Raw genomic sequence first — 13,160 nt, 5'->3', positions numbered from 1 at the left:
TTAACAGTTGAAACAAAGTGGAAGACTTTGACCTAAAGGGGTACCTCAACAAAATAAATTCTCTATTCACAGAAGAAAGGGAATTTGCAGACCGCCATCTTATTTCTAGTGCAGTACCTGAACACTATCTTCATCCTCGCCTGGAGAAGCTTGAGATGGCACCACTTCAACATCAGAATTATCAGATGATGGGTTTCGCTTCCTTTTTTTACTCACAATGGGTGTGATAGTACTGCAAACAAAGTAGAGACATCACACAAAGGATTTACTACTGCGCCCCCCCCCCGCAGTGATCACTACTTCTGAGGTTAGGTGCCGTGTACTAAACACCACGTGACGTGTAGACCGGCATTGAGATAGTACTCACCTAGGCTTCGACTTGCTCTTAGACCGTGAGCTGCTACAGGATTTCGATTTCTTGAACTTGTCATGAATAGAGCCATCTCCAGGATCACCCTTCTTTTTCTTCCTCTTTTTCCGACTTCCATCATCATCATCAGCATTGACACTTGGAAGTTCATCCTCATTTAGGACTCGGGGAATATTTTGCTCTCCTCGTGCACGCGCCCTGGCAATGGCCTCAGCCACAATGCGGTTTGCCTTTTCCTGCTTCTTCTGATTATCCAGTTTACGTGATTCACCAACTACAGAATGTAAAACGTATTCAGACAACACCAGAACATGACGTCACACTGCTACAGTGTTTCCCCAAAAATAAGGCGGGGTCTTGTATTATTTGGTCCGAAAAATGCACTAGGGCTTATTTCTATGGGATATTTTTCTAGGAACAATGCATAATTTATTTTTTAACAAAATATCAACATTTATTCAAATATAATCATATCATCACATTCTGGAGCATCATCATAACTCTCCAAACCCTGACTTCCATCATGAACTTCTTGAGATCCTACAGTATTTCCTTTTCCCATGGTCAACAATCTACATGAACCGGTATTCATGAACAAAAATCAACATTTATTCAGTCATGTCATCATCTTCTGTAACTAAAATTATGGTATTCAGAAATGAGGTATAGCAATGAATAAATTACAAGTACTCTTCTAGTTTTTAATCTTTTGTGATATTTAATACAAGTAATAAAGATATCCTTTTATAATTTATTCATGGCTATACATCATTTGGTGAATACTCCTCTCAGGATTATTACAGTAATTTATATGTTCATAACTTTCCCTATTTAATTTGTTTTATGTGGTGCAATGCAGAAAAATGTGAACGTTTATATTAAAACAACTTTTACTAGGTCACTAAAGTGAAAAAGAAGTGCTGCTTAAAAAAGGGAAAAGGGGCTCCAACTATGGCATAAGGTGGAGGCCCAACCTTTTATAATAAAACCCAAGAGTAAAAAAAAAAAAAAGTTCAAATCCTGGTCCACCCTCCACTAGTGAGCCAGAATTAGAAAAAACACTCATCACAAATCATTGCTGGGCAAAGTTATCTGGTAAGAATCCATCCAGGAGATATGGGATACAGTATGGCCTATATATCCCTATAGGGACTACAATAGCCTGAATCCACAAAAGCTCCCACCCTGACAAGGGCAGTCCACAACTGGCCCTAATAAGGAGGCCTGCACTCTCCCTGTGTGCATCCCTACGTGTTTCTTCCCTCGATGGCGTTTTCAGGGGACCTGTAGCACAAGTAGGGTCTCTATGGTAATTAGTGCGGAGTAAAGTGGGTCCCTCCTGTCTGTCTAATCCTGTAGGATCCTGGGCCTCCACCTTATGCCAAAGGTCATATACCCTAGTTGGAGCCCATTTTTCCTTTTTTAGGCAGCGGTTTTTCATTTTAATGACTTAGTAAAAGTTACGTTTTAATATAAACACTCACGTTTTGCTGTATTGTACTTGACATTGGGATAACTATGAATTTTGAGGTGGGCATTTATTCCCACTCTATAGCTCTTTCTCCGTTGTATGTGGTGTCACCAACTGACTAAATACACACAGTATTTATATTTTATTGTATGCTTTCTTTTGGGGGTGTCTGCTTTCTTTAATTAAGGGTCCTGCTGTATTCTTTAACTTTTTTTTTTTTTTGTTAGCAGCCTGGACACTTCCTCATTGAACCGCAACTAGGGCTTATTATTGGAGTGGGGCTTATACATCAAGCCTACTCCAAAAAGGCAAAAACAATTCCTGCTAGGGCTTATTTTCGGGGAAACAGGGTAGTCCTTACAGATCCATTTACAGCAAGCAATTAGCACAAAGCTAATGAAAATATACAGTGCGCCCCCTTTGAAAAGTAAGATTTTAATATCTCACTGAACACAAAAACAATTTCCAACATTTTGACAAGAGCGTTTCTTCCAACATTTTTTAAACCAATAACATGAAAGGTTAATAATATAACATTCATTACAAAATCTTCAGTTTTATTTAAATTAGTTGAGCAATGAATACACCAAAGATCAAAAACTACTACATCTAGTATTTTGTATGGCCTCCATGATGTTTAAGGACAACATTATGTCTTCTAAGTATGGAAGGAACAAGTTGGAGACAGATTGCAACATCTTTTTCCATTGTCACTGCTGCAACAGTCAAACTCTATGGGACTGTCAGAAAGTAAAGCACAGCGATCAGGTAGATTTCAGTTAGAATGGAGGCAGTGTGCACGATCAAGTGCTGTACTATTAAAATTAGAAACTTAGAACCTTCATTTTGTGGTGATATGTGGGGTTCCCAATGAATAAGTATTAGAATGCCATCTATTGATTTGAATAAGAAGCAGATGTGTAGTACCACGTGGTGGCCAGAAGATGGCCAGCTCTGCAAGCGAGTACTTCCGGCCGGCAGGCGCCGACACCGATAACAGCTGATCGGCGGGGGTACCGGGTGCCGGAATCTGACAGATCAGACATTGATGACCTATCATAAGGATAGGTCATCAATGATAAAGTAGTGAACAACCTCTTTAATTAAAGCTTTATTGTGGAGCATGTGAGCAAAAATAGAAATGTTCAGGCCATAGGCTTCCCTCAGTTTAACTGTACACGGTGCACATGACAACTACTAAGGCTAAGTGCCCAAGATGCTGCATATTTTTTCCGCTTCTCCCTGGCAGGAAAAACGCATGCGGATTTTACATGCGTTTTTCCCGCCAGGTACAGTAGAAGCGTTTGTCAAGCGTTTTTGCATGCATTTCTGCATGCGGGTTATCAAACGCTTTCCAAGCGATTTTAGCATCACTTGGAAAGTGCTTGGCAACTTGGTCACACTATATAAATCCATGCAAACGGCATGGTCTGCTGTATGGGTCGCGGTGTTGTGAAAGGACCTGCAATGACATCATTGAGTCATGTGACAGCTCACACGACCGCCGACGTCAGCGGTCGCGTGACCCGTCACATGACTCAATGATGTCATGGCAGGTCCTTTCACACCACCGCGACCCATACAACAGACCAGACGGAGTGGAGAAAACACCGGGGGCCATCGGAAGGCAAGTATAATCTTTAAATTTTATATATTTTTATTTTTTTTCTTCAGGTTCTATGGTACCCGAGTCTGGATGAGAGTCTCCTCTTCTCCAGACCCGGGTACCATCCACACATAGAATCGCCTAATATCCGTATGTGCAAATGTGCTGACATGGATAATATGCGTTTCAATGCAAGTCAATGGCGGCAATTAAGCTGTGTGTCTGCAAAATTAATGGACATGCTGCATATTTTTCCACAATGATAATCCGCAGCGGAGATTTCCGCAGCATGTGCATAGCACATGCGGATTATCATTGGGGACCATGGGGCACGTATTACCAAGCGTTTTTTAAGCGTTTTCGCTGCGGAAATTCTGTGGCAAAAATGCTTGAAAAACGCTTAGTGAACATGCAGCCTAATACACTATGCTGTGAAAGAGAGTAGACTTTCCCTAGACCAACTCCTTTAAAGTTAACAATAAATGGTCCAAAGGCAGGCACTTTGGGTTAATCTTGAACCAGGAGGTGGGCACACTTATACCAACAATGAAATGCCACATTAGCAGAGAAAGGAGAGAAGCCTAAATAGCTGTAAGTATCACCAGCATTCACTGTTACTGCAGTTAACTCCTGATCACAAGTTACAGTCATTCCATGATCAGGAGACCATGTGATCCGCTATCAATCCCAAATATCTCCTGGGCACTGGGCTTGCAAAAAAAAACCCCTCAGATTCAACAATCCCACAGATCTAAATCTTGCACACAAAAGCACAGCAAATATGAGCATATATAGGAATTACAGACAGAGGCAAGTCAGAAGACCTCACGAATGCCTGCTCAAAATTATAATAGAGGGGCAACTATGACAGAAACTGTAGTATTCGCCTCGTACAACTTACCTCCAACTTTCATTATTGAGGAGCCAGCAGTGAGATTCGCCACTTCATTTGCATTCAAAACCTTCACCACGGACAGACTTTGTGGAGCACCTTGGGATGAGCCAGCCTGGTAAGAAACATCAGTGAAGGTTCAATTTATTAAGAAAAACCCTTTTCTGTTGCCCAATGTAAACATTTGAAGATCTCGATAAAAGGCACAAGACATAAATTGACAGCCTCAATTTCTCAGCATGTCTGCTACCAGGACCTGTCCTTTTCTGGCTAAGTTGCCATTTCATATCATGTGATAGTGGTCATTAATTACAAAATCACACAATGCCACCCCCCAGCGTCCTTGGAAACACTTGGCCTCCTTCAGCTTTGTCACTCACCTGTGGCTGTAAGAGAACCTTGAGCGGTACAGACAGCCTCTGAGCACCTTGCTGACTTATAATGTGTGTCTGCTGTCCTCCGGGCGCAAGAGTCAGACCACCCGGCGTCTGCTGTACAATCTGAAACTTCTGAGGCGTTTGTCCCGTTGCCCCAGGCTGCTGCATCTGCAGCTGAATAGTGACCACTTTGGCTGGTTGTCCTTGAGTAGTCTTGGCCTGGGTCAGAGCAGCCAACTGGTTTCCTTGAAGAACAAGCTTTCCCGGAAGACCACCGAGTACCAAGTGACGTTGGCCCTGCGGCGCTCCAGAAGCGGCCTGAGCGGGTTGCTGAAGCACAAGTGTGATGCGTTTAGAATCCCCCTAAGTGAACAGAAAAGTTTACAGGTCAACTGGAAACCAAAACACAGCTCATACAACGGGAAGCATCTAGCATGCTTACAAATGAGGTCCCAAGCCCTTCATTATCAGGCTACTTTAGGTTTTTTGCATTTTAGATTATTCCTCCCCTACTCCCAAGTTGTAGTTTTGAATGTCAATCCATCATGTTACCATCATATATTGAACTGATAAATAGCAAAAAAAAAAAAAAAAAAAAACAACACACACACACTATATATATAGTGCAGTGAGATGATGGCACAAAACAAAATTGGACTTCCACATTTTCAGGAGTGTCTGGGCAGGGCAAAAAAACAACTATTTCAAGCGGCGTTTTCTAGGCATTTTGTTAGTGGTTTTAGGTTTTTAAAACTTTTTTTGTGAGCAATTGTTTAATGTTTTACCAAATCCATTAAGCAATTAATAAACACGCAGTGTTTTTTTAATTTGTTTTTAGGCGAAAACCTCCTCAAAAACTGCAGGTAATTTTATAGCCTTCCCGTTGCAATTAGCAATTTTCAAACTTTGATTTTTTTTCTATAATAGATTGCCATACCATACAAGATAGTTACTAAGATTTATCAGAATTACATCAGCAGGATTTATATTTGGTTAAGATGTTAGAAGGGTTTAATGCTTACCTGCAATTTTCATTTTCTCAATTAAATTTATAAAAAATGTTTTTTTTTTGTTGTTTTTTTTTTACAGTCCTGTTCAGTTTTTAAGTGACTTTGATCCGCATTCATGAAGTTTGTTAACCCTTCTGGTGCTTAAAAGGAATAAAAAATTGCTTTCTTTCAACTAAAATGTTTCTTTGACCTCAAATAATTAATTAATTTTAGTAATGTACCCATCCCAGTCCCCATCTTGTAGCAATGTGCCCATACTGGTCCCCATCTTGTAGAACATTCAACTGAAAAGAATCACTGACTTCAGCGGTCCTCAGGACCAGGCCGCAATCATTATGGGGGCTCCGGTTCCTGCGGGCGGCATTAAGCAGCCTCAGGGGCCGCGTGTTTGAGACCCCTGATTTAATACCTGCCGGGGACTGAGCCGCACGGGAGACTAGTCAAACAAAACCAGTCCTCAGCAGCTTCTCCGAGCCCGCTGCCCTTGAGTATCAGGTCTCTCCCTATAGACGCACACAGCGAATGACCTGACACTCCAGGGCAGTGAGAACCCCGTCTGGGGGCCCACCTGTCCAACTGGTCTCTCATGCAACTTGGTCACCAGGGGCTATTATACCATGTTTAACTCTTAAATGTCGCAGTAATTCAGAGAAAAACAAAATGGCTGAATACAGCCAGCGTCTGATACATGCTGCCCGATCCACAGGCAGCATGTATCAGCTGTCAGGTTCCCATTAAGCAATTTTTCCTAAATGCCAACAACCCATCTGTGGTTGAAATCTATTGTTTGGGCACAAGCAGAGCTCGGAAATGAAGGAGCGCAGTTTGACTTTTGGAGCGCAATTTTAGCTGGAATAGACTGTGGATGCAATGTGACATTTGCAGAGTTCGTGTCAAAATGGAGGAGGCCATCCACAAATGACACTACACCCCTCAAGTAATTCATATAGGGGTGTAGTGACCTTTATAGACTCACATGTGCTTCACAATCGTTTATAACCAGGGATGTGGAATCGTTAAGCCAAACCTCCGACTCCACAGCCCGGCCTCACTACTGAGCGTGTACATAAAGTGCAGCACAGATTCATCTCAACTAAAAGGATTTTTCCTGAGTGTTTCTGCATCTCCCTGGCAGAAAAAAAAAAAAAAAAAAGCATGCAGATTTTAAATGCGTTTTTTCCTGCCAGGGACAAGCGTAAGTGAAGCATTTTGCATGCATTTCCGCATGCGGGTTATCAAGCGTTTTTTCCAAGCAATTTTAGCATCACTTGGAAAAGCGCTTAACAACTTGGTCACACTATATAAATCCATGCAACCGGCATGGATTTATATAGTGTGACCAAGTTAAATAGTTAAAAAAAGAATAAAAAATGGTAAAAAATAAAGAAAAAAAAACATTATACTCACCTTCCGATGGCCCCCGGTCTCCTTCTCTGGTGCGTCCGATGCCTTGGACGGCTCGGTGGTGTAAAAGGACCTTCCATGACGTCATTTAGTCATGTGACCAGGACGCATCGCTATGCAGATCGGGGGCCATCAGAAGGTGAGTATAATGTTTATTTTTTTTATTTTAATTTTTTTTTTTTTTTTTTTTTTTACAGGTACTATGGTATCCGGGTCTGGATGAGAGTCTCCTCTTCTCCAAACACGGGTACCATCCGCACATTGAATCGCAGAATGTCCACATGTGCACATGTAGTCATGCGGATATTATGCAAGTCAATGGCGGCGAAAACGCTGTGATTCCGCAAAATTAATGGTAATGCTGTAGAGTTTTCCGCAATGATAATCCGCAGCGGAAATTTCCGCATGTGCACAGCACATGCTTATTATCATTGGGGAACATTGCAGACCTTCTACCAACCATTTTTTTTTAAGTATTTCTGCAGAGGAATTGCTTAAAAAACACATCATGGGCACACAGCCTTATAGGACATTTCACAACTTTCCCAAGTTCTTATGAAAACATTTACAGCACATTCTGCACACAATTTATTATATATTTTAGGAGTTGGTCCATTTTATTCCGACTCCCACCAAAATGGACACCAACTCTGACGCCCTGTCTATAACATTTGGTCAAGAAAAAATACATTTTTCCCACTTAAACATTTTAGCCCTAGATTTTTCCCTTTTACAAGGGTAACAGAAGAAAATGGGCCCCACAATTTGTAAAGCAATTTCATTGAAGCATGCTGATGCCACATGTGTGGTCAGAAATTAATTAACCGTTTGCACACATGGCAGGGCTCGGAAGGGAAGAAACTATTTGGCCTTTGGAGTGCAGATTTGTCTGGAATAGGCTGCAGGTACACTTGCAGAGCCCTCAAAAGTGCCAGAACCAGGGCTGTGGAGTCAGTAAGCCAAACCTCCGACTCCACGACTCCCTCATACACGGCTCATGTTTAAGTGATAAATTTACTGTAGCACAGATTCATCTCTGCTAAAAGTCTAGACCCTTAGATCAGGAATAGGACAGCCATTTATAGGACATTTCAGAACTTTCCCAAATTCTTATGAAAAAATATTCCCCACAAACTGCATTGAATTACTTTACAATTTATTATATATTTTAGGAGTTGGAGTCTGTCCATTTTATACCAACTCCACAGCCCTGGCCAGAACAGCAGAAAACCCTTCAAAAGTGACCCCATTTGGAAACTGCACTCCTTAAGAAATCAATCTAGCAGCTAGAGCATTTTCCACTAAAATGTTGTTTTAGCCCCAAATTTTTACTTTTCACCATGGTTACTAGGAAAAAAAAAATAACTAAAACAATGTATAAATCTAATTCTCCCGAGTCTGACAATAACCTATAGGTGTTTGGAAACTTCTGTGCACACAGGAAAGAAAGCTTAAAAGGGAAGAATCGATATTTGGAGCACAAATTTAGTAGTAATAGTTTGTGGGCGCCACTTTTTCTTACCAAGACCAGTGATCAGGTGAATACTGGATCAAATACCCTGCAGTACTTATGCTTTGCAGGGTGTTACATCCATCAGTCTTAGGCCGGTTTCACATGTCCGTATATTTCTGGTACCGGAGATATCCATGTCCCATGTGTCACACTTGTGCCGCATCAGGATCAAACGTATCGGAGGCTGGGAATCCGTGTACAGTTAGCGCTGGGTGTTAAAAGCTGCCCTTATTATGGTTCCCTGCCGGCGCTGTGATCAGCACCAACAGGAACAGTGATGAGGGTAGAAGTAGTGTGCTCCCGCAGTGTCCCTGTGTAAAAATAAGAATAAAATAAAAAAAATCCTTATACTCACCTGTCCTAAAAATCCCCCGCTGTAATCCTCTGACCGCAGACACTGAGGACCCGGGGAGAATGAGCCTCTGCCGCAAAAGGAGTCCTGTCACTCACTGAGCACAGCTCTGGCGTAGCTCATTCTTCCCGGCTCCTCAGCGTCAGCGGATTACAGTGGGGGACACTTAGTGTGAGTATAAGGATTTTATTCTTATTTTTACACAGGTGGACACTACTACCCTCATCATTGTCCCTGCCGGTGCTGATCACAGCGTTGGCAGGGAACCATTATGAGGGCAGCATTCAGCACCTGGCGCTTGGGAACAGCGCTAACTGTATACCGATTCCTAGGCGTTGGTACGTGTCACACTGATGACACGATACACGAATGTCATCTGTGCGTGTTCAGCATGAGGCACATTTTGTGAACAGTGTATCCGCAAAAAAACAGACATGTCAGCCTGTGGTGCACACGGACACACGGTCCGGGGAAACACGCTGACATGTGCACAGACCCATAGATTTGAATGGGTCTGCGTGTGTCAGTGTCTCTGGTAGGGGTGGAAACGGTCACCACTCGTACCGGCAATACTGACGTGTGAAAGAGCCCTTAGGGTACAGCCAAGAGGCTGTATAAATTGGACCGAGCTCGGAATGCAGTACATGGACTGGCAGGTGGCCCTCCCAACCCGAGTGTTAACAGCTGCATAGAAATAAATGAAGCTGTCACGCTCGGGAGAGTTGCCAGCCAGTCTGTGCACTACGCGTTCAGATCTCAGTCCGATTTACAAGACTGACTGCGCTCTTAGGCAGACAACTGTATGAAAAACTATACGAGTTTCATACAGAAAAGTTGGACAATTTTCACACGAGTGTCGCTTTTTTTGTCCGTGCAAATCAGTTTTCACACATCTACATTAAAAAAAAAAAATGTACATGAGCAAAAACAGTTTCCTAGGTTTATAACTGAGTGGCATCTGATTTTTACAGATACATTTCTAATATTCCCTGTGAGATTCGATATCTATATTTATAGATATATCTATGAAAGAGATAAGATAGATTTTTTTTTTTTTTTACGTAGCCATGGACTTGAATGGGTAAGGCTGCAATTAGTTTTCTCACTGACAGTCAGACCGAGAGAAAAATACTTAATCTGAAAAGCCCTATTGAATAACATGGGTTAGTGTGCTGTCCATGTACAGGTGCATCTCACTAAATTAGAATATCATCAAAAAGTTAATTTCCGTTCTTCAATACAAAAAGTGAAACTCATATTATATAGAGTCATTACAAACAGAGTGATCTATTTCAAGTGTTTATTTCTGTTAATTGTTATGCACACGCCCGGACTGACTGGCGTGTGCGGGTGTTGTGGTTCCACTGGACCATGGACCGGAGAGTGCCTGGAGGGGCGTGACTAAGTATCTGGCCGATCCGACCAAGGTGGCACGACGGCATACGACGCCAGTGCACCAGGGAGAAACCGGGCAGAGGGACCAGGTGCTACTCCAGGTCAAACTCCGGACACGGGGGTTGACCCACACTGGAATTACTGGAACAGGCAGGTTAGGCTGGCACAGACTGGTGGATGTAAGCAAACACGGCAGGTATGCAGAGGGGTGGATACAGGCGAGTATGCAGGCAGGGAGGTACTGGCCGAAAGGACGGGCTGGAGCACAGAAAGGTTAAGACCCAGTACAGACTGGGTCACAGAACCGCAGATGCGGTAGACAACCACAGCAGAGAGGGAACGCCCAAAGCGGTGGGCAAGAACAGAGCAGGACGGGGCTGCAGGAGCAGCAAGCACAAGCAGGGCAGGACAGGACTGCCGGAGCAGCGGGCAGAACAGGACTGCCGGAGCAGCGGGCAGAAGCAGGGCAGGACAGGACTGCCGGAGCAGCGGGCAGAAGCAGGGCAGGACAGGACAGGACTGCCGGAGCAGCGGGCAGAAGCAGGGCAGGACAGGACAGGACTGCCGGAGCAGCGGGCAGAAGCAGGGCAGGACAGGACTGCCGGAGCAGCGGGCAGAAGCAGGGCAGGACAGGACTGCCGGAGCAGCGGGCAGAAGCAGGGCAGGACAGGACTGCCGGAGCAGCGGGCAGAAGCAGGGCAGGACAGGACTGCCGGAGCAGTGAGCAAAAGGGTAAGAGCGGAGCAAGGCTGCCGGAGCAGTGAGCAAGGAGTCAGAGCAGGACGGACAGGGCTCTGTTCACACGGAACAGACAGGAAGGGAAAGGCAGAGCCAGATACCCACAGGGTACTTGCAGTGAAGTAGCGAGGGGACCACAAACTAACAAACAGGAGTACAGAGACAACAAGCAGGAGTTAGGTACGAGTTCAGACTCTGCAGAAAAAGGAAAGGAACGGACATAGAGGCAAAACAGGTAAAGGATAGGAGAGAGTTCAGACTGGAACTGAGTGTACGGAAGAGACCGACACTGCAGCGGGATACAGGAGCGGGTCTGGGAATACGGCCCCCAGAGAGGCGGGACGAACAGGCAAGGAGCGTGTTCAGACAGGACAGACAAGATACAGGAACGGATCTAGGTAATCGGCCCCTAGAAGGCGGGAGGAACAGGCTAGGAGCGTGTTCAGACAGCCCTGGAAATACAGCCTCCAGGAAAGGCAACAGGCAAGAGTACACAGACAGGACTCAGTTCAGACACGGGAACTGATACCGCAAGGCAGGAGACATAGACAGGACTCAGTTCAGACACAGGAACAGATACTGCAAGACAGGAGAAATAGACAGGACTCAGTTCAGACAGGAACAGATACCGCAAGGCAGGGACACAAACAGGACTCTGTTCAGACGGGAACAGATACCGCAAGGCACAGACAGGCAGATCTAGGAATACGGCCCCTAGAAGGCGAAAGAACAGGCAAGAAGCGTGTTCACAAGAACAGACCACAGTTCAGACAAAGAACTGGAAAACAGGCAGGAAAACAGGATAGGACCTGGCATGTCAGAGACAAACAGCCGACTGACAGGACACAATGCTCAGGCGCCATCTTGAGGAAGAAGGTGGTATAAATACCCAAAGATGGACAGCAATAGGCTGAAGGTGCAACAGGGGCGTGTCCACAGCAGGTACAAGAAACAGGAAGTTCAGCGGGCGTCGCCCTATGCAGCCAAAACAGACAAACAGACAGCAAGGAGGGAAGCCAGAGAGACATTCTGGACTGGAGATCAAGTGCGCGCTCTTGCACAGTGGGAGATGGACCACCATGCAAGGACGCCGCCAGGTATGTTACATTAATGTTGATGATTATGGCTTCCAGCCAATGAAAACACAAAAGTCATTATCTCAGTAAATTAGAATACTTTATAACAGCTTGAAAAATGTTTTTAAAATCCAAAATGTTGGCCTACTGAAATGTACTGTATGTTCAGTAAATGCGCTCAATACTTGGTCGGGGCTCCTTTTGCATCAATGCGGCGTGGCATGGAGGCGATAAGCCTGTGGCACTGCTGAGGTGTTATGGAAGCCCAGGTTGCTTTGATAGCAGCCTTCAGCTCGTCTGCATTGTTGGGTCTGGTGTCTCTCATCTTCCTCTTGACAATACCCCATAGATTCTCTATGGGGTTAAGGTCAGGCGAGTTTGCTGGCCAATCAAGCACAGTTATACTGTTTTTAAACCAGGTATTGGTACTTTTGACAGTGTGGACAGGTGCCAAGTCCTGCTGGAGAATGACATTTCCATCTCCATAAAGCTTGTCGGCAGAGGGAAGCATGAAGTGCTCTAACATTTCCTGGTAGACGGCTGCGCTGACTTTATTCTTGATAAAACACAGTGGACCTACACCAGCAGATGACATGGCTCCCCAAACCATCACTGATTGTGGAAACTTCACACTAGACCTCAAGCAGCTTGAATTGTGGCCTCTCCACTCTTCCTCCAGACTCTGGGACCTTGTGGAGTGTGTCACTGACTGCCTTCTGGAAATCTGTCAAGTCAGCAGTCTTCTCCATAATTGTGGAGCCTACTGAAACAGACTAAGGGACCTTTTTAAATGCTTAAGAAGCCTTTGCAGGTGTTTTTTTTTAATTATTCAAATTTTCTGAATTAATGACTTTTGGGTTTTCATTGGCTGTAAGCCATAATCATCAACATTAACAGAAATAAACACTTGAAATAGATCACTCTTTTGTAATGACTATAATATATGAGTTTCACGT

The 13,160-nt window shown here is 44.1% G+C and overlaps 1 protein-coding gene across 5 annotated transcripts in view; it reads right to left on the bottom strand.

Moving 5' to 3' along the window:
- CHD8 (chromodomain helicase DNA binding protein 8) overlaps window positions 1-13,160 on the bottom strand; it is an 89,748-nt gene that overhangs the window by 38,261 nt on the left and 38,327 nt on the right. For all 5 annotated transcript variants that reach the window (XM_073671134.1, XM_073671138.1, XM_073671139.1 and 2 more), the window contains exons 3-6: window positions 4,720-5,079; window positions 4,349-4,454; window positions 368-644; window positions 118-232 (exon numbers count right to left, since the gene is read on the bottom strand). In XM_073671134.1, the coding sequence (XP_073527235.1) occupies window positions 118-232; window positions 368-644; window positions 4,349-4,454; window positions 4,720-5,079 (858 nt within the window). The remainder of the gene's footprint in view (window positions 1-117; window positions 233-367; window positions 645-4,348; window positions 4,455-4,719; window positions 5,080-13,160) is intronic.

This window comes from Phyllobates terribilis, unplaced genomic scaffold (genome assembly GCF_046119375.1).
Source record: "Phyllobates terribilis strain yellow unplaced genomic scaffold, ASM4611937v1 Scaffold_1__5_contigs__length_1240528914, whole genome shotgun sequence".
NCBI lineage: Eukaryota > Metazoa > Chordata > Amphibia > Anura > Dendrobatidae > Phyllobates > Phyllobates terribilis.
Note: the sequence above shows the minus strand (reverse complement) of the source record. Positions and strands in the feature narration are given on the sequence as shown.